Source organism: Ursus arctos, unplaced genomic scaffold (assembly GCF_023065955.2).
Source record: "Ursus arctos isolate Adak ecotype North America unplaced genomic scaffold, UrsArc2.0 scaffold_13, whole genome shotgun sequence".
NCBI lineage: Eukaryota > Metazoa > Chordata > Mammalia > Carnivora > Ursidae > Ursus > Ursus arctos.
The window spans coordinates 14,332,082-14,357,691 of record NW_026622797.1 but is presented as its reverse complement, the minus strand read 5'-3'; the positions used below and the strand labels follow the sequence as shown (position 1 = coordinate 14,357,691).

Below are 25,610 nucleotides of genomic sequence, written 5' to 3'. Positions count from 1 at the left end.
TGGGGTTTTCAAATTCAGTCATGTTCCTGCTCCTGTATTAGGTAACAGGTTAAAAAAAAAATTGCAAGGCTCATTAATTTTCCTGTGACCTTTATATTTTAGAAGGATTATACCCACGTCCCAACTGGCTTCCTTGCCTCCCCAGATTAAATGTTCCTTGTTGTTCAGCGTGTGGTATGGCGTTACAGCATGTCGCCTTGTTTTTTATTAGCAATTCTCAACTGTCCTACTTCTCTAGCCTTCCAAGATGCTCCTTCCTCAGCACAGTTCCAGTGAGTTCCTCCAGCACCTGCCTTCGCTCAACATCCTCCCAGTGGCAAGAAATGCCCCCAATTCACCCAGTTCTTTCACTTACTCATCCGAATGAGGATTCTTCCCCAAATTCAGGCTCCTCTGTGGCATTCCCAAATGGAGTCCTGGTAGAGATTTTAAACTCTGAGGGAGAGGTTAGTGAGAAGCCAGGAACTGAAAAATAAAAGCCATTCCTTGTAAATTTCATTGTCTCTGGATTAACTGAGGTCTGACCATCAGCCTCTTATCACAGTGTATTATTACATCTAAAATTGAAATGACCGCTCTTGTGTCACCAGAACTTGGTGCGGCTCATGACATAGCTGGACACGGTCTCCATGCTTGTCCGTCCCCTCACCTGTCTCTGCTTCCACAGACTAACAGTCATGCTCTGCAGAAATGCACCTCACTGTGACACAAATCAGGTGACAAAAGGAAGTGAAAAGAAGAAATTTGCCAACAGAAAACCAAGAAGACAGAGGCAATAGATTTAATCTCCCTTTTCTCCCCTAACTCACACACTGTTTCTGTTTGGTTCCCTTCTGGTCTCATTTACCCTGATGCCCAGTTTCAGGACATAACTGGTGGAGGAAAGTACAGATTCTTCCATATGTCAAAGGCCCTGTGAGGGTTGCCTTGATGGAAGTGATGGGGTCCTTCCAGACTCAGCCGAGGTCTGGGGCAGGTCACACACCACAGTGGGCATTTGATAAACCCGCTGATGGGAGGGGAATGTGCTCTGCCCCACATGTCTGAACCTCTTCAGCACGTACCCTGAGACTCTTCCTTCCCCACAGTTCCCCGGGGGGCACATCTGGTGATGCTGGACTGGTAGGCAGCAGGGAAGGAATCCCAACCATTTGGGCTGGTGTCAGGCCCATCCACACCAGCTCCTGGAGACCCTGTGTTTTGGGCCGTGATCAGCTTTCATAAATCAACTTGCTCCACCTCTGGTTGCTTTACGATCTTTTCCGTGGCTTGTCAATAAAGTTCTGTAGCTTTTGTTTCTTAATAATTGGCCCCAGATCATAGGCTGTAAATCAGTCTACCACAACCTGCCTTTTGAACAGGAAATCTCAGACCTCAGCTTGCTGAATTTCTCATCCAAGCCTTTTGAAGGCGCGTCTCCTCTCTTCGTACAAAAACAAGGGAAGCTGCTGCCCCGTTTTCTAGGAGGCAACATTCCTGCTCCCCAGGAGCGGTTTTTCCGAAAGTCTTTCACTCTTCCCTGGATTTCTTGTGAAGTCACTGCTTTTGGTTTCCAAGCCTTCATTTACCCATGTTAGCTCTATGGATTTTCTCTTTCCTCACCACTTCTAACATTTCCTAGTTGCCCGTGCAAATCTCATCACGTTCCTGGTCAGCTGATGGCCTCTGTGTCTTGCCCCTCCTTGCCCCCCACCCCCAGGATCACTGGCTACCTCCAGGCCATAGCAGGGCTCCTGGCAGTCTTCACTCTGAAGTGAGAGCCTTTCGCCCCCTGAATATTCTTTCAAACCCCTATCTTGTCCCCGAAGCCTTTGTGCAACATCCTCTCTTTCTCTCTCTGTTGCCAGGGCTGCTGGGGGGCAGGTGAGGGTGCTCCTGATGCTGTCTTGTGTCCCCTTCCTCAAGAGGCAGGTAAGAGTGTGAGGGCTCCGCGCAGAGGGACCAGACTCCTTGGTGGCTGGCTTGGTCCTCATGAGACTTGTCCTATCACCCCCTGGGGAAAGCCAGGACCTCACAGCTTCAATGTGTCCACTCACCAGGACTTTCCACTCTGTTCTGTTCCAATGTTGGATTGTTTAAGTCTTCAAAAATTGAATAGAAATGCACATCATCCATCCCTCTGGGTGTTTCACAGGGGTTTTTAGAAAGGCACTAAAAGACTATAAGATTTTTCTTAATCAAAACTGAACTTTTTTCTCAGTCACATTTAACACTTGCTTCTTCAGTGATGGGAGATGCCTAGTTTGTCCGGTAATCGTAAGGTGGAGAAGCAAGGGCTCTGCAGTCTCTTAGTGCCGGACTCTTCCATAACTAATGTCTCATCGCGTGGTGATTTTCCCAACAGTGGCAGCGTGTGTCTCTTGTAGGGCTGGACTGCTCCAAGCCCACTACTTGGGAGCAGGAGAGGAAGGAAGTGAGGTAAGCATGTGGCCTGATCTCAGGGGAGGGCACTGCAGCTCCACGCTCTGCCACAGCTCATAACCTTTCCAGAAGCAGGAAAATGGGAAACCTTAGCACAGGTTTCTCTTCATTAATAAAAGAACAACTCAACTCTGTTCTGTTCCCTGAGCGAGGTTCCAGGGAAATGAGACAGGAGTAACCTGAGAGTCGAAAGCAGAACACCCACGTGAGGAAAATTCAGTAGAGGGAAGTCTTAAATACAGTCCAACAGTGGTCAGGGAAGTCTTCAGGGAGTTGGTGGCTTCGTGAGTTGAGTCTTGTGAGAGAGGAGAGAAGGAATGGTAAGAACAAAACTGGGGAGGTAAGAAAGAATAGGGAAGTTCTTTTCCACAGTCAGTTGGGCTAAAATCACCTCAGGTGTCTGTTTCTAAAGCAAGCTCCCAGGTCGTACCCCCCAGAGATGGGATTAGAAGGTCTGCAGTGATCCCAGGAACTGGGAAACCAAATAATCCCCAGGAACCCTAGTTGAGATGACACTCAGGCTACAAACATAATGGAAACCATGGCAGGCAGTTTCAGGTTGAGTACTTTGGTTTGGTTTAAATTCTCCATGTAGAGCAGGATTGGTACACTAAATACCCACAGGAGAGAGACTGGGACAGGTAGTGAGAGTAGTTAATAGGATATAAAGGCAAATGGAAAATCTGTCTTTTCCTGTTCTTCAAGTGACAGCAACCACATCACCCCAGCAATGACTGGCATGCAGGAATATGCACCCAAGGCACCAGAGCTTTCCATTTTCAAGAGAAGCCTGAAACCTGGGCCTTATATAAATCCTCCTCCTCCAGTTATTAAAGGATGGATTAAAACGCCATGAGCACCAGGCAATTCCACGATGGCTGCTGGTTGGCAAGATCAGAGGGGCAGAATAGAATCTTATTGAATTTGGACTTGAATGATGGATGAAAACTGTATTTCTTCTAGTAGACAATGAAAAGCAATAGAAGGTTTTAGAATAGAGTAGGGATGCAAACAAGAGAGCTTTAAGAAAATCCACACGGCTATTGAGTATCCTTGGGATGGAGCAGAGATGTGGCCTCAGTGAGGAGATTAATGTGGGGTTTCTTCCAACTGGGCAAAGGGAATAGAGAAGAAAAGGGGCTGTGAAAGATGCTGGGGAGTAAGAGGTCAGGAGATACGATTAGCTGTGGGAAGGGGTGGGGGGGGAAGGAATCATCCAGAGTCCTTTACGTCTAAATGTGTGCTACCTGTAACCATCCTTTTTCTTTAATATATACTTATGTTTCGGCTTCTCTTATTCTGCAAAAACGATCATTTAGGTTGTGCCCTGATAAGTGCCTGCTCAGTATGTAAATTTAGAGTCATTTCTTTAGGGGGAAGAAAAAAAGCACAGACAAAATATTTTATATTATCTATAATAAATGCAAAGAAATCAATACAAACAAAACTTGGCTTTAGCAAACTGTACATACATAAATATCTTTTTTTTACTGTAACATTCAACTTTGTTTTCACATAAAGCCTTCCATGATCTTATTTATTACATCCAGTTTTTCTTTATATCCTTTAAAAAAGTGCCTTTTAGATTTACAGCTTGTGCTTCTAAAGCAAAGGTTAGAACATCATGCCCCAAAGGAAAACAAGGTAAAAAGAAAGGTGCCATATAAGCTCTTAAAAATTGTATGTTACAAGGTTCTAAAATCTCTTCAGCACTGGTTGGTTGGTAGATTGTTCGATGCCATCATGGCACTCAGGGAAAGTCCTTTATTGAGTGGATGGAGGAGCACTGTGGGACAGCTGCTCAGTCTACCGAAGTCCTTGGGTATGCACAGAATGAGCCCAGGGCCCAGAATTCATGCGTCCAGAGAACGTTGGAGGTCCTTAATCTCTTTAGTGCTGAGGCTCAGAGTTTCAAACAAAATTTCTTCCCAACCTGTTGTCTGTCTGCTCTCCTCCTGTCATTGTTTCCGATCCACCTCCGAAGCCATGATTTGCACACACGGGATGCGGAGGAGAGCTAAAGCTGCCACGCTGAGGGCATGCGTCGAGACTCAGGTCCTGTTTTTGCTAGTTTGGGATTGCTTTCGGCCAAATCCTTCTTATGCTACCAGCAGTGCTGCGGATGGCATGTGCTTGGTTCAGAGCGGAGGAGGGCCATTTGTGTATCTGAGCATGGGGTAGAATGACCGGGCAAAGTTGTTGGAGAGGGCACAACTATAGTCTTCCTCTGACATTGGTACAAGGCAGGCGAGCCCGATGAGGAGCAGCAGGAGAAGCTGAAGTGGAAGAGCCGCTCGGAGGACTCTGAGTAAGAAGGCTCGGCCGGACCGAACTGGCCGAGGCTCAGAAAGGGAGGAATCGGAGCCACCTCTTGTGGACCTGAGAGGAGAATCAACATAAATAACTCAAATATTTCAAATGCTGTCTGGATGCTGCTTTTTGCTTCCTCACCTTCCTGGAAGCTAAAGGACCAGGCCAAACCCAACCCAACCCGGCAACTGGCTGGCAGTCTTCTGCAGTATGCCCAGGTGATCTCCCCACCACATGAAGAGTGTTTTTGGACACTTCGCTGATGAAAAATAAACACTTAGTCAGTCAACTAAAGGCAACTTCTTGGGTTCAAATCCCATCCCTTAATTTGGTAAAACATTTTCCATCAACAAAAGTAACTGCTCTACACATCCGACCAGCGTAGATTAAGTAGATCCAGGATGATTAAAATGTGGGTGTTTGATGCAGGACATTTTTGGTTTAAGAGTATCAGTAGCACCATTAGGCAAAACTAGTTGCTGTCAGAACTATGCAAAGTAGCCCATCTTGCCATCCTGGATGTGGCGAAATCTATGCAGCAAGGTTAAGAACAGTGGCAGCCATCTTGCAGAGACTCATAAAGTTTAAATAATTTTAGAGTACACCCTGGTTTCATCTTGCACTGAATCCCCATCTGACCCTGACCCAAGTGGTTCCAAAGCTATATGTACAAGGGTGGCGGCAGAGTTAGCCTACAGAACACGGGTGTGGAATGGCATAGATCCTAGGCCGGTCCTATCTATTGCTAGCTCTGTGACTTTGGGAAATAGGCACCATTTTCCGAGAACATATGATCTTCTTGAAGATTCCTTCTAGACTCAAAGTTCCAAGTTTTCCTATCTACTTCCATTTTCCCATCTACTTTTAAATAGTGCATTAGAGTTTAAATATGAATTTCAGCACTCATGAGAAAGACTGCAAAATTTTGAATACGGAAGTCGGTCTTGGGCGAAGTACACTATTTTCTCTGTAAGCGTCCATTAATGTCTTATTTGGCTACTAGCTGAAAAGTTGTAGAAGGAAATGTTATTTACAAGAGGCATTTTGTATACATGCACACACACACACACACACACACACACACACGACATTGCGGGAACAAAAAGAATGTATGTACCAATGAGACACATTCCCCCATGCCTATTATGAATTCACTAATGGTTATAATATCACTAAGGGTAAGGACACTGAATGTGAGGCCCCTGGAGAAATAGGAAGGTATAAAAACTATATTGGTTACTCTGTACATTTTTCTCCCAAGAAAATATGTTTCCAGCTATCCCATTAGCCATTAATGTCTGAAAACAGATTACATTCACATCAGTGAGGGATAAGGGGTGGCACCAAAGAAAATAAATGTTAAGATAAAAAAGACATAAAACCCCTTAAAAAGGAACGGAGGGAGTACTCCAAGCTTTCTTATTACACTGTCAAAGACATATGTGAGACAAGCAGAGTAATCCTGCAGGAGCTCCAAACAGCCACGTACCACAATGTGCTTCTAGTACAGTTCTTGCAGTGTCACGAAAAAAACAAATCGTTGGCCCAAACTGGGACTGTATTCTTGTCCGAAGTCTATGACTAACATCTGTATAACCTTGAACAACTCACTTCACCTCTGAGTGCCAACTGCTTCAAACCCTCCAAATTAGATTAGATGGTCTTCCAACTGGAAAGTTCCGCATCTTATACACTTTAGGTCTTCTAGTTGGTCAGTATAGGCTACCAACTGAGAGCCCATAAGAGTTTAATCACCATCTAGTGGTCAAACTGATTAACTGCCCTTATGCTAAGGCCAAGGAGTTACCCTCAAGAACTGAATAGGAAAGGCTGTATGTTTTGTGAAAATATAGTACAGCATAAACGAAGTATGTCACATACCTATTAGTGGAGGAGAAGACAGAAACTTCTCCAGCTACCAAATTATAAAATATTCATGTTGAAATAAAGCCTTAGAGAATATCTAATCCATTTTCTAACTTCATACATAAGTGGCTAAGGAGAGTTAACATTTACTCTTCTAATTGCTGACAACACACTAAGCATTTATCTTAGTCTCTCACTTAATCCCCAGGATAGTCTCCGTGTGCTCATTATCTTCACTTTACAGATGATGAAAAGGAGACTCAGAGAGATAAAGTAGCTGGCTCAAGGTTATACAGGTAGCAAGTGGCAGAATTAAGATTTCAACCCTGAGATTTTTAAATCCCAGAACTTGGATTCTATGGATAGGGTCAGTCACCTGCCCCAAATCATACAATTAGATGAAAAGCTCCAGCAGGAAGTCAGGGTTCCCAAGTCCCACCCTACCACACTCTCTGCAATATTTTGTTGTTTGATGACGTGAACGAAGGTTGTCCAGGCCATACTTATGTATCTCCCATGTAGAAGTAAAGAAGACAATACTTGTATCCTAAAACATTTGCAGCTGAGTGGTTTCCTTATGTCTGAAATAAATGCCTCCGATTGTAAAGCCTCATGGTATTACACAGATCAAGTCAGGGTTATGGACATGAGAGCATTTTGTTTTGAGGCAATTGTACAATCTTGGGCAAGTAATTTAGTCTCTCTGGTCTTCAGTTTTCTCATTTGCAAAGACAAGAGGTGCATTAATATCCTCAAATCGTTTTGGCTTTGACAGTTTATGAAGTCAATGGTTTGCCTTAAAGGGTCTTGAGAAGAATGGGCTAGTTACCCATGAACTCTGGATTGAATTTTCCTTCAATATATCTTTCCTTTGACCTGAAAATATGCCCTGGCAAACAACAGTCACCAGCCGTCACTGGATGAGTTGTAACAGGAGCACCAGACAGCTCTGCATTTCCTCGTTATTCAATATCTAAGGAAAACGAAGGAGATTTCTAACAGGCTTTTTCTTTAGAAGGCATTTAAGGACATTAGTTATGGGCAAATTTATGCAATTTGACTGACAGAGGTGAATATCACCCCTGTTTGTCAATTATTATCTTCTTTGAGCAAGTAAGCCAAAGATCAAGATCAAAACAGGGGCTGCACTTTAACAAGTTCACTCCTGAGAAAGACTCGAAAGGTCACCATCTTTGGAATATGGGTTCATGTGTTAGAGAGTCTGTTGAAGGACATGGCACATTTAACAGCATCAGAGCATTTCTTATTAAAATTTAATTAGCATGTACCCTCTAATGTTGAAGAACGCTAACCTAGGGAGAAGTAATGGGCTGAGATAGGGACAAAGAGAACACACCGTGCCTAGTGGGCTTCCATGCAGTTGACTGCTCTTGGAAATGTCCACTTTATCTACTGAGAAAAATGCCACCCCCTTGGGGCAATTATCAGGGTTTCAACATACGCAAAATTGCTTCTTCTTAGGACAAACCTGTACTAGAGCTTCTAGTACCAAGAGGATAATGGTACCCAGGGAAAAGGGTACTTTTAATATTTATCCATTGACCTAAGAGCACCTGTTTCAAGAGTCTTGGGAAATTTGACAAGGGAAAGAACAAAGACTACTCATTAACTAGTCACTCATCACTCTCCAATGGCCTTATTACATAAATAGATGCGAGTTGAGATTGTGTTTATAGAGGAAAATGAAATGTGTGAACTTACCCAAGGAACTTAACCGATGGAGCTATTTCAGATAATTCTGTCCAGCAAGAATGTGCTTATTTTCTCCAAGTAAATATTTAGTTTATCATTTTTCTCACTCCCCTCACTCGTCCAAATTTCTGGGGAAGCGACTGCCTAGGAGTTGCTTCATCTCTTTCCCAAAATACATACAGTTGTGGGAGAAGGAGATGGTAGGGGAGGAAGCAGCACACAATAACACACCACACGAAAGAAAGTATGACCCAGGGATGTAAAAAGCCTGAATAGCATGCACCAAGTATGACTCATCTCAATAATTTTACATAATCAAGGAGAATAAAATGAATTACTTGTGGGCATAAATTATTTAAAGGCAAGTGAAAAGAAACTTTCAATTCATTTTGTTACTTGTTGGCTAACACAGGCAGTGTCATAACAGGGATTTATTGTGAGAAAATACCTAGGTTGTGTATCTTGTTGCCTGCTCTGGTGCAAATGGTCTTTGTTCCCTGGATGTGTGGTTCAGAAGAAAAATTTCCAGAATTAACTTAGGATTTCAGTCTTCTTTTTTCAAAAAATGAACTGGCTCGTCCTAAGCAGTGTCAGGCAGCCTGGGGCAGCCTGAGCCCTAGAACTGTTTTGTAAAGGAGCCCACTCCCCTTCTGGCAGAGGGAAGTGATTTACAAGTTAGGATCCAGAGTCAGGTAGACCTGGTTCAAATCTTTAATCTTCATGCCTCTAATCCCCAGTGCCCCTGTCTTGGGAATACAGACATGCCAGGGGGACGTGGGAAGAGTTAATGAGGTGACAGATATACGATGCTTAGCATGGTGCTTAGAAACGCATTAAGTGCTAAATAAATGTCACAATTTATCAGTATTATCTTATCATCGTTAAAGCAAAGGTGTGCTAACTCATACCATGAGGGACTGGCTGTATGCAGCCTATTCTCCCAGGAGAATAGTCCTGATTTATGAGTAGTGCTTTCAAAGCTACTATGAAGGCAAAGTGGCTGACTTGTTCCTGGGAAACACTGGGAATGCATACCTCAAAATATTAGAAAGAAACATACTGGCACCTTACCCTATAACTGCTCTCAGCCTGGGTGGCCAACCGGTCCTAGAAGTACACCTGTATAACCTGAGACTCTCTGAATGCTGTGGATAAGTAGGACAGGATAAGGAGCCTGACAGGAAAGATGTGAAAAAAAAAATTCCACGAGAAACCGAACAGTGTTTACAGTGACGTGTTCACAGTTTTCCCCCTTTCCCTTCCATTTGCTGCTTCTCATTCCACCTTAGTTCTCTGTGTAGAAGGTGCCAGAGACCAAAGGTGTCCAAGGAAAGTTTGCATGTTAGAATTTTTAGAATTTGTTTTAGAATTTTTGCTTAAGTTTTGGAATGAAGTCATCACTTCACTGTGCCCAGACTACAGAGCAATTATTCCTTTGCCTTGCTGGAAACTGGAGTAAAATCTTCCCATTTGTCAACGTCAAATAATCCACAGTAGAGTTGTGAAGACTTATTGGTGATTGAGTTAGATGATTTTAAGTCAAAAGGAGAAAAAAAGCCCAGCTGGACCATCATAAACATTGCTTCTTAAACCTCTTTAATCTAAAAACTGATGAATCATTATTATGAATGTAGTCACAGATGTTTTTCAAATGTTTGTAATTTTTAAGGAGTCTTGAGGAGCTCCTTGCAATTGATTTAGGGAATCTGTAGACTCTGGCGCATGGCAGGAGCCATATGGAAGTAACTGCAGAGGCTCAGGGCCTACACACCATAGGTGTACAGTGAATACTGGCACCGTCTACATGCAGGCTTAGCGTATTACCTACGAGGACGTAGAACTGTGGCTGTAAAATCACCCTGAAATCGTATATAGCACATAAGCAACCATATTATCAACATCAGACCTTAAACAACAAAAATAAGAGAAGAACCCTCTTCCTTCAAACGGATACTCAGTTTCTTCCAACTCAGCCTCTTTCCTCCCTTAGAATCGGTGTCTAAAATTATCCATTGTAGATCTCTGGGGTCAACGTTCTAAACTGTTTGTGCTTTCAAATTTGCTGGACCAGTGCAAGATCAAACACAAGGTGCTCTCAAGTCTCAATGTAAAGGGACACCGTGACAGCCTGGATTATAAGTGAAGTTAATTTTTTCCCAGCAGACTCCACATTCCATTGTCGGGGTTGGGTGCACCCCACACAGAAGTGCCGAGAAGTTAAGAAGTCCAAGAATGCTCAACCACCACCTGTCTGCCAAGGTGTTTGATGAAGTTTGCCATTCAGGCGTAGACCATTTGTATTGCAGACCCTCCATGCAGCAAAGTAAACACTGTGCTGAATGCTCAGAAAGATGTTAATAACAGCGCTGGACAGAGCAGAGCTGAAAGGCGCCTGTGGCTGTCACAGTGAGAATGTGGCTGTCCCAGCTGCAAAGCCCCGTTAGGAGACATGTGGAAGCACTTGCTGCCCCAAGAAACGATGCTTGGACATTTTCGGAAGACCCCGTGCAACTGAAAGAATGGGGGCTGCAGACTAATGTGATATTTGGGAACCAAAGGGCGGTTGCTATTGGTGTTGCATAATAACGTAAGAGCCTTTCCCCTTCTCATCACCATCATTTATGTCAACCAAAGAATTGATCTCTGGTGTCCTAAAAGGACTGCTCTGGGGACATTCCCCATCTCTGTTCAGGCACATCAGCAGTTTGTGGGGAGAAGATGGACCAAACAATGATCTGTCTACAGTACATGACTGGCTTTTCTTGAAGGGGACTAAGAGAACATCAGAGCACCTGGAGAAGTCCATCATTATCTTCAAAAATCCTTGTGAGTTTTTCTCCATTCATATTTCATTATTGATTTATTATGGACCAAAAACCCCCACAGAATTGTCGTCAAACCAAACCAAAGGGAAAGAAAAAAAAAAAAAAAGCACAGTAAAGGGAGGCTTAAAACCAAAGAGCACATCAAAGTACGTTCTGCGTTGCTTCAGCTGAGTAGGAATGACCAAATCAGATACCCAGTCCCTTCAGCATGCAGCTGGAAAACGAAAACTATTACTCGGGGGTCGTTTACAACTCTACACTTCCTTACCCCTCACCCTGCTTTCAGGAATTTAGATTCCAGCTCAGTGGTGATAAGTTTCCAGAGGGGCAAACTAACAGTGAACGGCTTGGGATTGGAATGAAAAAAATCAGCTCCAGGGACAGTATTTTCTTTTTAAAAAGTTGTCTGGGGGAACATGAACTGATTAGTGAAAGGGCAGGGGAGCACAGACACCACACCAACAACGAAGGAGGCAAAGCACCGCTAACTGCAGAAACGAGGGACTGTTGGAAGCCAGGCGTAAAGCACGGAGGGGCAGCTGTGAGTGGGCTCTCTGGACGGCCCCTGGCAGGGGCACTGACTACCCTTGTTTTTAGCGTGAAAGAGCTTGCCAAGTGTCAGGAAGGTGAGTGACTGAGTGTGCTGGCAGAAGAGAAGTTTTAGGATAAGCAAAAGAGAGAAGGTGCTTATAAATTGTAAATAATACCAAATTAGGACTTGCCATTTTGAGAATTCAAAACCCACAATCTGGATAAAACATGAAAATAAAATAAAAAGCTGGGGATGTTAGTCTATTTTATTCAGATTTGTGGGTTCTGTGAGTGGTAAAATAATTCATTGATCTATTACCTGTCTTATTGTAAAATCTAGAAATAAAGAGGATGATGAAAGTCTGCCATGAATCAAACGGAGGCTGTGCCCTCCACTGCACTGAATCCTCAAGTGCACACAGAACACGGCGTGATGGAAAGTACCAGGTGGCCTACGGAGAGTTAGACAAAATTCTGGTGGGATCCAAATATTTTGTGCTCTGAGCTTTACTTACACTTCACACTTAGGAAAGTCTCTTCCAATTTATTAGAAAAGGCATGTACGGATGAAACAAGTAATTTCTCAACTACCCTGAGGCAGACCAGATAGAGGCCTACCTAAATCATGGACAATTTTCATCATCCTCTTGGAGTTCTAGAACAGTGTGGAAACCAGGAGAATAAGGTACCTGCTATGTGGACTGTTGACAGAGGGTCCAGGCTGTGAGAGACTACATTTGCCTCGTGGCTGTTTGCAATGAACAGGGGTAAAGAAAGAAGAATGTTCAGTCCAGGCAAATAAAGACAAGCTACTGAAAAAAATTAAACTAAAAGTGCGGCAAAGGAAAAATAAATCAAACGAAATGATCAGTACCCACGAATTCAGGAAACTGGCTTTTCTTTTGTTGAAAAACTGAAACTAATCCACATCTCTATCACTGGTCACCGAGGAAACAGGAATTGTGGTTTGGGAGTCCCACCACCGTGGGATATTTCCCCCCATTTTTCATGGTGGACACACTGGTGACTCTATACCAGCCAAGGATTTACTTACAATAAATATAAAGGCCAATGTTCCTTGGCACGCCATATTTTTTTCGTTTCCTAGAACACTGAAATTCTTGGTAGATAAAAAATAACAATGGCAATATGAGATTTTTCTTTGTAGAATGATGAGGACCCGACAAGTTAAATCAGGGCTAGAATTTGACTCGAAAAGCCAGTATTCCTTCACATTCTTAAACTAGGATCTATAGGAAACTAGTGAATGTAGTAAAAAACAATCCTAAATAAGATAATAACATTTATCAGCATAGGACTTAAGTGTTTATAACAAAAAAAAGTACAAATGAAATCCATACTTCTAAAAACTAAGGAAAATGGGATGTAAAAAAAATGAATATAATCATAAAGCTGGACAAAAAAATAACAAAACAAAAACAAGCCTCTAATCACACAGAGAAATCAAAGTATAGAGGGTAGCAGGGGCCAGATTCGTCTTTCCGTCCTCACAGAACGCCGGTGAGGCAGCCTCCCAAAGGCTCTGTGGCTGAGGCCTCCTGAGCTGTTGCCTCTTTGGGGGCAGCACAGTCGCCAAAAACCTTCAGAACCACCGTCAGGAGCTTCTTCGCTTGAGAGTTCAACAGAACCTCCACTTGTCTCATACGTTCAATGGTCTCATGAGACGCTCACAGTTTTGCCTGCTTCTGGCTGAGGCGCCCCTTTACATAGAACCTACTTTTTTAGGTGGACTATGATGGTAGTGGTTTGAAGGGAGGAGCCACCAAAGAAACAAGGGAACACCATTCTAGTGATGGCCCTTGGAGCAAGAGAAATAACTTGTCTCCCTGTACCAGCCACACCTTGAGCCCTCCTTCTTTTGAAAAACAGAATGTTCTTTTGCATTCCTGAGTGCATGTGGGGAGGGCATGCCGCAGGGCTGAGGAAACGACACTTCACTGAGTTACTGTGTGACAACGCTCTTCTGTAGGGGGACTCCTGCTTTCCCGGGGGGAGCCTGCGGACCCTGAGGTAGCTACAGATACCGTTGCTCCCCAGTGTTCCCTCCCATGGGCCAACTGAAAAGGACCAGTGGAAAGTTACCGTTCTTTGTCTGTTTGGGGTGCTTCTTCCGGACGTAGGACTCACAGATCCCGAGGTGTCCAGTTCATCAGCAGAAGACCAGGAAGACAAATCCTACATAGGAAATAGATTTTTTTAAGGACTCCATGTCCCAAAGCCGTGATGGCTTGGTAATCCACAATGCATTTACCAGCCCACCGCCAGCCATCCTCCATAAAAATCAAACCATTCCTTGGACAAAACAGAATCAGACAACTATAAGAACAGAACCTAATTCTTCTAGTGTATCAGGCCTTTTCCGGTTGTCAATTTAGTCCTGTTGGAAAATATAGGTATAGTTTTGCTATTACTATGTCACTTGCAGCTTTTTTATTTCTTAGTGACACGGATGGAATGAGTGGAAGTGAAGGAGGTGAAGGAATTGGTTTTACACTACAGGTCTCTTGGGCCAGAGAGACACAAGTCATTTGAGTTCGAAACAAAAGATATTCATCCAGGAGCCTTCTTTTGTAGTATGTCCCCCACTACTCCGTTGGTCAGAGGAGGTCGTTCTTTTGCAGGCTTATGGGAGTGCAGGGTGTTTGTGTGTTCATAACGAGATTTTGCAACTGGTTGTCTGAAGTCTTACCAAGCATCTCTGTATCTACGAATGCATTTCTCAAAACCGATAATACTACCACGATGTAGATTTAAGAAAAAAAAAAGTAAATGAGCAGAGGACATTTTCTATGAATTAATTGCTGTCTATGTCGGGAGAACTCATGCCTTCTGGTGTTTGAATACAAAACTCACATGCAACAATTGGTTATGACCTACCATAGCTGTGTGACAGGAAACATGTGAATTCTTCAGTAAACAGGGTAAAATACAATGCCACAGTAGAGACGGTAAAGGGTTAGCAGTAACAATTGCAAGAGGTTTTTTGATGTAATAGAATCAAAAGCAGTGTCCTATTATGAAAGTTGATGAGTCCCTTTTTTTATTTTGAGACAGGACTCGTAAGAGCAGTGATTGAGAGCGGGCACTTTATCCTGACAAGTACTATATTCAAAGTCCTTCTAAAAACGGATAAAGATGATGCTTCTTTGGTTTCCTGTAAGAAATGCTACACAATGATGTCTGCTTAGAGCTTACCTGCTGACTGCTTGACATGTCTAATAGCTTCTCCAGCTCCTTTATGTGACGACTGACCTCCTTCAAGAGAAGTTTGAGCCGATTTCCAATCACATGGACTTTTTCTTTAGCTTCTAAACAGTCTGTGCCTTCCGCATTCACCAGGAGTTGGCAAGACATGTCTTGCAGTGAGGCCACTCGGAGCTGGGATTCCAATAGCTCATGCCTTATTTGCTAGGTGCGTGATAAGAAATGCTTTACTAAGAATTTTTGATAATCGGGGAAAATTCCAAAAAGGCAGGATGACATCAGTTTAACTTAGTGGGCAATTAAACCTGAGTATCCAAATGCCGTGCTCAGCCAGGGAAGAATGAAGCAGCCCATGGCATTCGGGAATGGGGGGTCTGGGTTCTAACCCTGCTGCTGCCAAAAATCGTCTGTAAGGCCCCTAAACCTTTCTGATCTCAAGCTTTCTCATTTCAGAAAATGATAATACTGCTTCCTGCCTGGTCCAAAGTAAGTATATTGGAAGGTTCAAATTGGTGAATATATGTGAAAGTGCTTAAAACATCAAGTAGTATGTAAAAGAGACGTAAGATACTCTTTTATACAGAAAGTGAAACATTAACATATAAATATAGCAAAACTCACATATGTCTAAGTATGCCCTGATCTTTGTTCAAGATTTTTTTGAAGGATGTAGTAGTGATTCATTATTTACAACTAATGTCTGAGGTCAAAAGTCAGTAAAAATGCCACTGCATAGCTATTCCGTCTTGGTTTCTGAGACCTTTATGGTACTGAATTAAAAGCTAACAATTCTGTTGGTTAGGTTAGTAAGCATTAAATGTTGAGAAATGACATTTTAAAAATACAGAAAGCTACAAAATGCAAATCATTTTCTCCTAATGGAACTCAAATATACTGCTTTATCTTTTATAAAATCCCTTAAGTACACTGTACGTTATATTATCCGAGTCCTTTGTATAAGAATCTATGCAGAGATTCTGCAAATTTCCTTTTGAATTCAGTGCTAGAAAAAGTTTCTTTCTCCTTGAGAACTGGCATGTTTTCTTTTTCTCAGATAATGAAAATAACTTTTCACATTTTCCTTTTTGTCTTCATTTTCACAAAACTTGGTGACAAGGTTACTGTTAAATCTGGTACACTTAATTTCTTCTTCTTTTTTTTAAAGATCTTATGTATTTATTTGAAAGAGAGAAAGTGAGTGAGAGAGAGAGCATGAGCAGGGGAAGGGGGAGAAGCAGACTCCCCTGTTGAGCAGGGAGCCTAGTGTGGGGCTCGATCCCAGGACCCTGGGATTATGACCTGAGCCAAAGGCGGCGTTTAACCAACTGAGCCACCTAGGAATTTCTTCTACGAAGTCTTAATGGTCTCTTTCTATTTTAATAGCTTCAATGTCCATAAAAATAAAATTTAAGCCACGCAAGATACTCCTACTTTATACATACATGTAACAAAGACAGTTTAAATTAAAAATAAGCATAACTGCCAAAAATCTGCTTTAGTAAAAACAACCTAATTAAGATGAAGAACATCTAAGATCTCTACAATTGAGCAATGACTTTAGAACCAGATTCTAAAGCTGGTAGACGTCATCTTCTATAAGCATGTTTGCCTCACAAAAATTAGAAACTATGACAAATAAAAAAGAGAAAGTTAGAGACCAGTATGCAAAAGGTAAAAAAAAAAAAAAAATTATCACCTACATTCTTTTTCTTTAAATGAAATAGGCGAGTGCTATGAACAGCCAGGCTGCCAAAGCTCACACATCTTACCATAAGCTGTTTGTGATGGTCCTGAAGTGTCTCTGCATCCAGGTTAGAATCAATAGGGACAATTTCATTTTTCCTTCTGTCGATGTTCTCCAGCATAAGAAGCAAACCATGACTCATTTCATGGAAATCCTATGAAGAAAAAAAATGGAGTATAAAATCATCTTGAGAAATTTATTTTTCTTTCCCTCACAGCTTAAATTTCCAGTCTTTACAATTGCTACCACTGGCAAAGATACGTTGGATTTAAGCTCTTATGCACAACTCCTTTCTGAGAAAGGCACTGGTGCTGTGGTAATTATCTGAGTTCACATTCTCACCAAAAACATCTAGTTTGTTATTTGGGAGAGAATTTAGACATAAGGAAAAACTGGTATCAAATACTTAATTTCTAGGGTTACATTACAGTTTGGAAGGAAGCAACTCTGCTCCCCTGTCTTCTCCCTGTATTCAGACCTTCCCATCTTGGAAGGCCTTAATCCAGTCTCTTATATCCTTCATTCATCCGTTTGTTCATTCATTTATTCAACAGGTAGTTACTGAAGATCTCCTATGCACTGGACTAGGAAGGGGTGCAAGGGTGAAAAAACAGCTTGAGTACCCGTTTTCAACATATTCTTGGGGCACATGCAAACTCAGAAAGAAGGTTTACACTGTGCTCAGAATACAATCTGCTCCTGGTCAGGCCCTGCCTGATCTAGTTGCTAAGCATCTTTCTGATCTTTCTTATCACTCCCTGCCTCTCTGACTACATTCTGATCCTACTGGCCTCTTTTCTGACCTTAAAGACACTAAACCCTTTCCTGTTTCTAGACCATCCCATTGGCTCTGTCTGGCAACATCCCTTCAGTATCAGCTCTAAGATTCATAGAAGTTCCCTGACCTCTATCCCAAAGTAGTTTTTCTCAGTTACTTTTATCATCCACACTTGTAAGCATCTTGGTTAAGCAATTACTTGCATTTTCATTGTTCGTTTTCCCCCAAAAAAGTAGAGGCTGTGTTGTACCCTGACTGCTCTGTATAATATCTTTCAGAGAGTGGGCACACATCAAATAATCGTGGTAGAATGGATGAGTAAGTATTTGTGATGCTCACTTTCATGTTCGAGAAATGTCTGCCAACGTGCTCAGTAAATATCTGTTGAATGAATGAATGAATGAATGAATGAATGAATGAATGAGTTGGGACTGAGATATACTCATGGGAATAGTCCAGTTAGCTGGATAAAAGACGGGGTCCACTTGCTTGAACTCCTGTTCAGATGTAAAGATTCTCCAGGATAATGAATAGTTTGGGCACAAAGTTATCTCATTCAAATCCTGGCTTTGGGGAGCAACTGCATCCCTCCAAGTGACCTTGCTAAATCAAGTCTCAGACTCAGCTACACTGGAAATGTCTGACTCCCACGAACCTGACACTGCATCAGTGCATCCTGGAGCAGGCCCCGCCACTCTTCCAGCAGGGAGCACACATGGTCCCAGCGCCCGTTCATCTGTGACAGGCGATCCTGCAGATTCTGGCTTTTCTCACTGCCAGTCTGGGTGAACTCGGAGCTGCACAGGTTGATGGAGAGGATGATGGCTTTGCGGTGGTCCACAGCTTTCTGGAGCTCCTATAAAGAGAAAGAAGAACCACCAAACGAAAAAAAAAATGACAATACAAACGTTTAGAGCATAGTTTAAGACCTTAGTAAAAGCTTCACCCAAGTGAAAAGATCCATTCAGTAAAATTAGCCTTAACCGCTAGATAACAGACAGTGGTGCACACCACTGAGGACCACACTGTAGTTAAAGGAAATGGATTAGATGGACACTTGACAACTTGAATGGGTTTTAAAATATGGTATCGAGTGAAAGAGTCAGAAGCAGAACAATGTGTGTAATAGCACAGTATTTCTGTGATTTAAAAGGCACGTGCACACACACAAATCCATATTTTTCGTGCATATATGAATGAATACTCATTCAATATGTAAGAATGGTTGCTACGGGTTTCAAGAATGGAGATTAAAAAACAGTGGGGACAAAGGATAAATAGACAAAATTAAGAGGAACTTTGGAGGAAGTGCTGATGACCCTGTGCAATGAACTAAGAAGTCTGATGAACTCAACCCACAGCCTGGGAGTTCAACAACAATAGAACAAAACAAACCCAGACCTGGCTCTAAGAGTTCTGGGCAGCAGGAAATGTTCTCATGTAAGAATCTCATCACTAGACCAATGGGACTCCAAGTTGTGTGCAGAAGAATGAAACGGGAAACTTGCTAAGAAGGCAGATTCCCAGGCCTCAGCCTCTAGCTGTTTGGACTCGATAGGCACAGAGAGTTAGTGGCCCACAGGGGGAGAAGAACCCTGCCCATGTCATAAGCCACATTGCTGTGATGGTCAAGAGAATGGATTGGGTATTTCAACAGCTAACCAATTCAGTTTGATTTCACAAAAAAACTAGGCAACTGATTTTTGCTTTATGCATTTCCCACAAATCTAGAACTCTTCCAAGAACTTGTGCAGCACATGATTGTGCATTAATGATTCAGTATCTGGGTACTGTTTAAACATACCCAGATTAGTTTAGGGTCAGTGATCCCACAAATCACATCAACCCACGCTATGTTTTCTTCTAAGTTCTCAACATTTCTGTTATGTCTCCAGCTTGTCTTAATTTTTCACTTTCCAATAGATTCTCAAAATGCAGTAATACAGATTTGACCACAGAGATATTGTAAGATCAAGAGATACTGTGAAAGATACTTGGTTTTTCCACATCCTTACCCTCAGGAAACAGACAGGAAGGACTGGGCAAGCGTGCAGAGGGTGGCTTTTTCTTATCACACAGGCTGACTTTCAAGGTCTCATTTTCCCACCCTAATCTCACTTAAGTCTCAGACTCTGGCCAACATTTGCTTTATCAACTTTTTAGGGGTTTGGTCATCATACACCCTGCCTTACATTTTCCCAGAGAGGAACTACAATAATTTAAGTACTCTACAGAAAAACGTGTTTTATAATCCAGATAATATAAATCACATCTCCCATCTGATGCTTCACCCAGAAATTGATGGGGCTAGTGCAGAGGCTATTCTTTGAGGAGAAATCTGAGCAACAGTGGGGAAGACTCATTTCTCTGCAAATTTAAAATAAACAACAACCAAAACAAGCCACCGAAACATCACCCCAAAATAAATAGCATACATGAAACCCGAGAGACACAAGAGCAGCACGCTTAACCCTTGAGCCTAGAGAGCCTTGGTAGCTCTATTCTGAGGAAGCGCACATCTCGATGCTCTCCAAACAAAAAGAAAGGACTGGAGGAGCTATTAAAAACAAACTGGGCTCTCAATCCAGAGTATGCTTGCAAAAGTCTCCACACAGTAATGCATTTCAAGAATTGTGCTACGGAGGAGTGTTAGGACCTGGAGACGGAGCTAAAGGACGTTACCCCGTGGGGATGGACACCCACCCAGGCCAAAATTAAGTGTACATGCCAGGTGTTTTACCATAATTACTCCACAGCGTTGTTTTGTTTTATTCATACACTGCAAATTGCTTCTGTTACTACTATGTCCTATTTCAGAGGTTCTGCTGATTGTCCAACAATTTCAATACATTTCTACAAAGTCACAGAGATACAATCTTGGAGAGGAAACCTCTCTAGCTCTAGATACAGACTTGCAGGAGCCTGGTCATTTCTGCACTTCCCTTAAAAGGGGTCAAACAGTCCCAGAGGTACCTGGATGTTTCACGAAGTTTTAATATTAGTCATTCCTTAGGAACCAAGTCATTAAATCATACGTAATGAGTTACACGGGGGCTAGTTCTACAACGTGGACCATCTTTCTGCCCTTCCAAGGCTTCTCTAGAAATACTGATTTGGGACGGCTGGGGGAAAGGAAGGCATTCGTGCTCACTGATGACTTCCCTGCGGCCGGGTGGTAGGAGCCTAGCTGGAGCTACTGGTTCTGTCGGACCGGGCAGTGCACGTGGCTGTTTTCTGCCTGGCCACTGTGGGAAAGGCTGAGGGCAGCTACCTTGAGCTTCTTTATCTGGAGCTCGATAGCCTGGATGTCGGTGCTGAGCTCCAGGCGCCGCAGCTGCTCCAGCTCTCCCTCCGTCTCCGCCAGCCACGTCCAGATGTTGTTCAGGTCCGCGCTGAACTGCTGCCACTTCTGGAGGTGCTGTTTCATTCTCAGCTCCTTGCTCAGGGCCTGTGCCTGGATGAGTTCCCACCGGTCAATCACACCTGGGACGTGACACACACAGAAGAATGAGCTGTATTTCCCTATGTGGGATATTGGGGAAATGCCTTAAAGATACACGGTCCCTAAGTATAACAACAAAGAAAAGTCATTCTAACAGGCACTTCGGTTGTTGTCAGCTATTAAACAACACAAAGCAGTATAATGGCTGTGTTTATCCCACCTGCATTTTTAATGATACTGGGGTTAAAAAAAAAACTACATAGGATTTAATACCATAAAGAGCTTTATGAAGTAATAAGCAGTAATGCGCAGGAAGATAATATTCAATTGGTTTCTTTTTGCAACAGAACTTGGAGAACTCATATATAAAATGCTCGACGAGGGGCGCCTGCATGGCTCAGTCAGTGAAGCGGCCAACTCTTGACTTCAGCTCAGGTCATGATCTCAGGGTTGTGAGATCGAGCCCCATGTTGGGCTCTGCGCTCAGTGTGGTGTCTGCTTGCGGTTCTCTCTCCCTCTTCCTCTGCCCCTTCCCCCCCACATTCACACTCTTTCTCTCTCTCTCAAATAAAGCTTTAAAAAATAAAATAAAATAAAATAAAATAAAATAAAATAAAATAAAATGCCAGACAAGAGAGGTTAGAGAGAGTGCATGAAAATAAATGGGATATGGAAGAAAATACCGCGATGCTGTTCCCCACCCCCTTCTGTCAGGAGGTCATTGTAACACAGAGAAAAGTTCTCAGGGGAGAATCATGTAGACTGAGATGGGCAGCGCAGGGCAACGCAGGGGCAACACGGTATTTCAGGATCTTCTATTTCCCTTTTTCCTGAGCTGAGCACCGCTCACTCACCAGCTGTTTGGGTTTCCGTGGTATTCAGGTTAACAAAGCCGGGGAAATTCTCTTCTTCCTCCTTCAGTTTGTGTTCTAGTCTCTTCACTAAGTCTATGCTGCCACGGCACTCACTTAGCAGCTTCATCTGTTGAGACACAGAAAACAGGACCCGGTCACACGATTCTCAGCTTCTCACAAGTGCAAGAGCTTCTGGGGGAAAATACCTTTCTAGTTCCTTGAAAAGGATGGTGGCTGTGTTTTACTGCTCTGTGGGAAAAAAACCCAGTCTGCTAAGAACAAAAAAATCAAGTTCAAAAACATGTGCCTGCAACACAGGACACATGCATACACATGCAGAGCCGTGCCTTGAAGATATACTGAGTTTTGCATGAGAGTCCCTCAAAATTTCTTTTACAACTCAAGAGAGACGAAAAACCAATCTGGGATTGAAAACTCAGAGCCCTCAGCTGGCAATACAATATACAATTTTTGGCAAGTTGCTTCTTCTTTCTTAAACTGAAATGTGGGAACAATAATATTACCACAAATCTCGAAGGAACAGTTTTTTGCATTAAATAATTAAAATACTTAAAAGCAGAAAGTACTATGAAAGCCAGCTGTTTCATAAGAAAATTTAAGCAATGTTTAATAGGTGTTAAGGAAATAAATTCTTAACATCAAAGGAAAACCTTCCAACTCCAAGTTTAATGTCATGCACAGCATTCAAAGAACTCTTGCTCTAATCATAAAGTTATGTTTCGAAGCCTTTTACAAATCACGCTGCTATGAGGTTTGAGTATTTTTGACTGAGACTGAGTACAATCTCAGTGATGTCAGCATGGTCACCATGAAGTCTTATTATATTAGAAAAAAAAAGGAAACTTCACTATAATAGAAGTTGGTATAACAGGCCAAACTGGACAAGAAATAAACTCATGATTGATCATTCTTCTGTAATTGTGAGGATATTAATATCAGCATATATAAACTACAAGAGTTTTCTTCCCTGGTTTCAAAAAGTAGTACATTGGAGTTGTCATTAGACTTAGGGAAATTAATTTTTCTTTCCTTTTACTAGGCAGTCTTTTGGGTGTGAAAAGAAAGTATGAGCCATGGAAGAGATTTACTTTTAAATTCTCTTACTTAAGTATGTGTAGGAAAATGGGTAGTTCTCCAGGAAAAATTATTTGGTCAGTAACTTGAGCAGAGCAAATAAACTCAGTATATACTATACTAGGTAGGAACTTTGAAAATAGAAGTTAGTAATACATACAATCTTTTGCCATCTTTTCTCCAAATCCCTCGTTAGTCAGATTTGTTTTCCCCATAATGAGCATACTGATAACAGAGGATAAAAACACTCCCAAAGGCAATGAGTAAATCAATAAACCCCAGAAAAGAACTATATATATATACACACATACATATTCTGTGTTAGTGATCTATTAGCTAAATCTGCAACTCCAAGGATAACCTTGGCCCCAAAATTATTAGCTGAGTTTGGAGAAATGCCTGTTCACTTTCGGGAGCCAAAGCATTTTGTCGCTGTCAGTTAAATGGATCTCACGGAGTTCTCCATGCAAAGAACAGGCTGGTCACTGTAGTAGGTCAGTGCATCTGAGCACGGGCCAGTTTTACGGAAAAGGTAACCTGCTAATGTGGCTTCGTTTTGGACACCCAAACCCGTGAGTTCAAGGGCGGCATGGTGCTCGATAGCTCAGAAAGCCCTGTGCCACAGACGGACCGTTCTTTGTCACACAACTATGATTTCCAGGTACATGCTGGGATCACAAGGGTCAGGATACTCACATAGCCTCTGTAGCTGGAGTCTAGCTCCGGTCCTGTGGGAGTCTTGCTGCGGATGATATTTTCAGTTTGTTGCATCTGAAAACGGCTCTCATCCAAGGCTTTGTCCAGTTGTCGAATCTGTGACTCTAAGGCACTGGGAGCTCCTGCAATGTCAACCACAAGGTTCTTGAACATGCGTGACATTCAAGGTGAAGTTTGAGAAATTACTTCGGCTAAGGTGGTATAGAAATGGCGTGTGTGTGCGTTATTACAAAGCAAATTTAGTACTAGCGTGCTGGTGAGTTAGAAGTTCAAAGACCAGACCAATGAATGAATGTGGTTGGCTCAGAGTCCTAGCAGGTCAGATACTGCAAAAGGCCTCTGCAGTGGGCTCTAACAGCCTGTGTGTCTGCTCTGCTGGCAGCTGATTCCCTGAAAATCTACGTTGTGTAAGCTGTGGAAGGCCTCTCTGAAAGCCCAACGTGGTGCCTTTTGCTCCCCACCAACTAAGAGGCAGTTATTTCTCATATTCCCTCTGCAGGCACTTATCAAGCGGAAAAAGATATAATCCTCTGTTTTCTTTCTGCATCTGAACAGAAGATAGCACTCAGTAGAGACAGTCACCCCCGCCCCTTGCATCATTCACTTAAAGGTGTGACTTCAAGATAACCAAGAAGTTACATATGGGTGGAGACACGAAACTACCAATGGCTTGCCTTTGTTTAAAACGCACAACAAAACCAGATTTTAGCATTTGCACTTAAGCATTTTATTGCATTTTAGCATTTTAGCCTTTAAGATTTTAGCATTTGCATCTCAGCATGCTCCTCCTCAGAGCCTGGAACTCCTGGCTCATCACCTTTCAGAGGTGTAATACCTTTTTGCAAAATGTGTGTGTGTGCAAAATGTGTGTGTGTGTGTTATAATTTTTGAACTGAACAAGAACATTGATTGTCAGAGTGAAGCTAACACAGGGTGAAAGCAGAACATGTATTAGTAAGCTTTATTAATTTTTTTTGAAAAAAGGCCTTCTAAATACACCTGGAAGAGGTCTCTCACTGGGGAATCACTCAGGAAGTCACCATTTCACTAATGCTCCTTTGCTTCAAAAATGAAGTGTAAACGAATACCTTTGCCATTCAGTATCGTATTGCTATGGTCAAACCCTATCCTCTCCACCTCCCCCCTGCTTAACTATGCTGAACTATAGTTTATCTAGTGCAACATGAAACAAACCTGGTTCCATTTTCCTTTCTTTATTTTATGGGGTACGACTTATCGAGGTCAATTATAATTTTTTTTTTAGAGCCAGACATCTGGTCTCACCCCTCGCCTTATATGTGGCCTTTGAGATCAGGAAGATGAATGGTGGGCCTGAGGTCACATATGCAGGCTGGTGGACATGGGACAGGAGCTCTGAGCCCCGGCTGCCGAGGCGCAGGTAAGTCTCCAGGCCCCGGAAGTCACGAGGTCAGTACGGCTACCCTCCAGCAGGGCACCGGGGCACAGGTGCTGAAGACTAGAGCTTCCATCTCCCCTTTTCTCCCGTGCACGGGCATCCTAGGTCTATACCTAATGAGACTCATTCCCACTTAACAGGTCGAGACGTTATTTCACTGAAACTTGATTACTAAAATCTTAGTCTTGGTGTTGATCAACAGAGTAGTTTGGGGCTGTGTTTGTCCACTTGTTTCTACTGCAGCAGTAAGAGAAGGAGGTGGTTCCTTAACATGCTGGTGCCCCGAGCTGTGAGAGGGACCGCAGATGTGCTCAGAGAGGAGGCTTGTTACAGGAGAGGGGGGAGGCTTGCTGTGGCTTTTCGTGCCTACCAGAGGTAGTTCTGATTGCACTTTCTGTGAGTTTTACATAGGCCTCAGGACTTTCAGGGATCATTACATCTGCAAAAAGAGCACAGTCTAAGTTGACAGCTAGATTCCTTGTGGCGGGAAATAACTTTTCCTAGGGGAAAAAAAAGCAGTTAGTCACTCTAGGCAGACAGCTCTTGAGCATACAGAGGAGTGTGAGCGTGCTCACCAAAGGTTTCCTGAAATAAATCGTCGGAGCTCACACTGAGAATGTTTCATGAGCCAAGCACTGTTCTAACCACTCATCTATCTTTGAAGAAAGCCTA

General features: G+C 42.7%; 1 protein-coding gene across 26 annotated transcripts in view; it reads right to left on the bottom strand.

The window, feature by feature from the left end:
- Positions 1-3,822: 3,822 nt before the first annotated feature.
- The window catches only part of SYNE1 (spectrin repeat containing nuclear envelope protein 1), a 447,744-nt gene continuing 425,956 nt past the window's right edge, over positions 3,823-25,610 (bottom strand). For 15 of the 26 annotated variants that reach the window (XM_057310940.1, XM_057310950.1, XM_057310953.1 and 12 more), the window contains 8 exons: positions 25,309-25,377; positions 23,501-23,643; positions 21,710-21,836; positions 20,685-20,896; positions 18,069-18,269; positions 16,661-16,789; positions 14,883-15,095; positions 9,680-13,862 (listed from right to left, as the gene is read on the bottom strand). In XM_057310940.1, the coding sequence (XP_057166923.1) occupies positions 13,401-13,862; positions 14,883-15,095; positions 16,661-16,789; positions 18,069-18,269; positions 20,685-20,896; positions 21,710-21,836; positions 23,501-23,643; positions 25,309-25,377 (1,556 nt within the window). In that variant the 3' untranslated portion in view covers positions 9,680-13,400. Of the gene's footprint in view, positions 4,801-9,679; positions 13,863-14,882; positions 15,096-16,660; positions 16,790-18,068; positions 18,270-20,684; positions 20,897-21,709; positions 21,837-23,500; positions 23,644-25,308; positions 25,378-25,610 lie in introns of those variants that run through there. The other 11 variants (XM_026505077.4, XM_026505085.4, XM_026505079.4 and 8 more) reach the window with 3 other exon arrangements.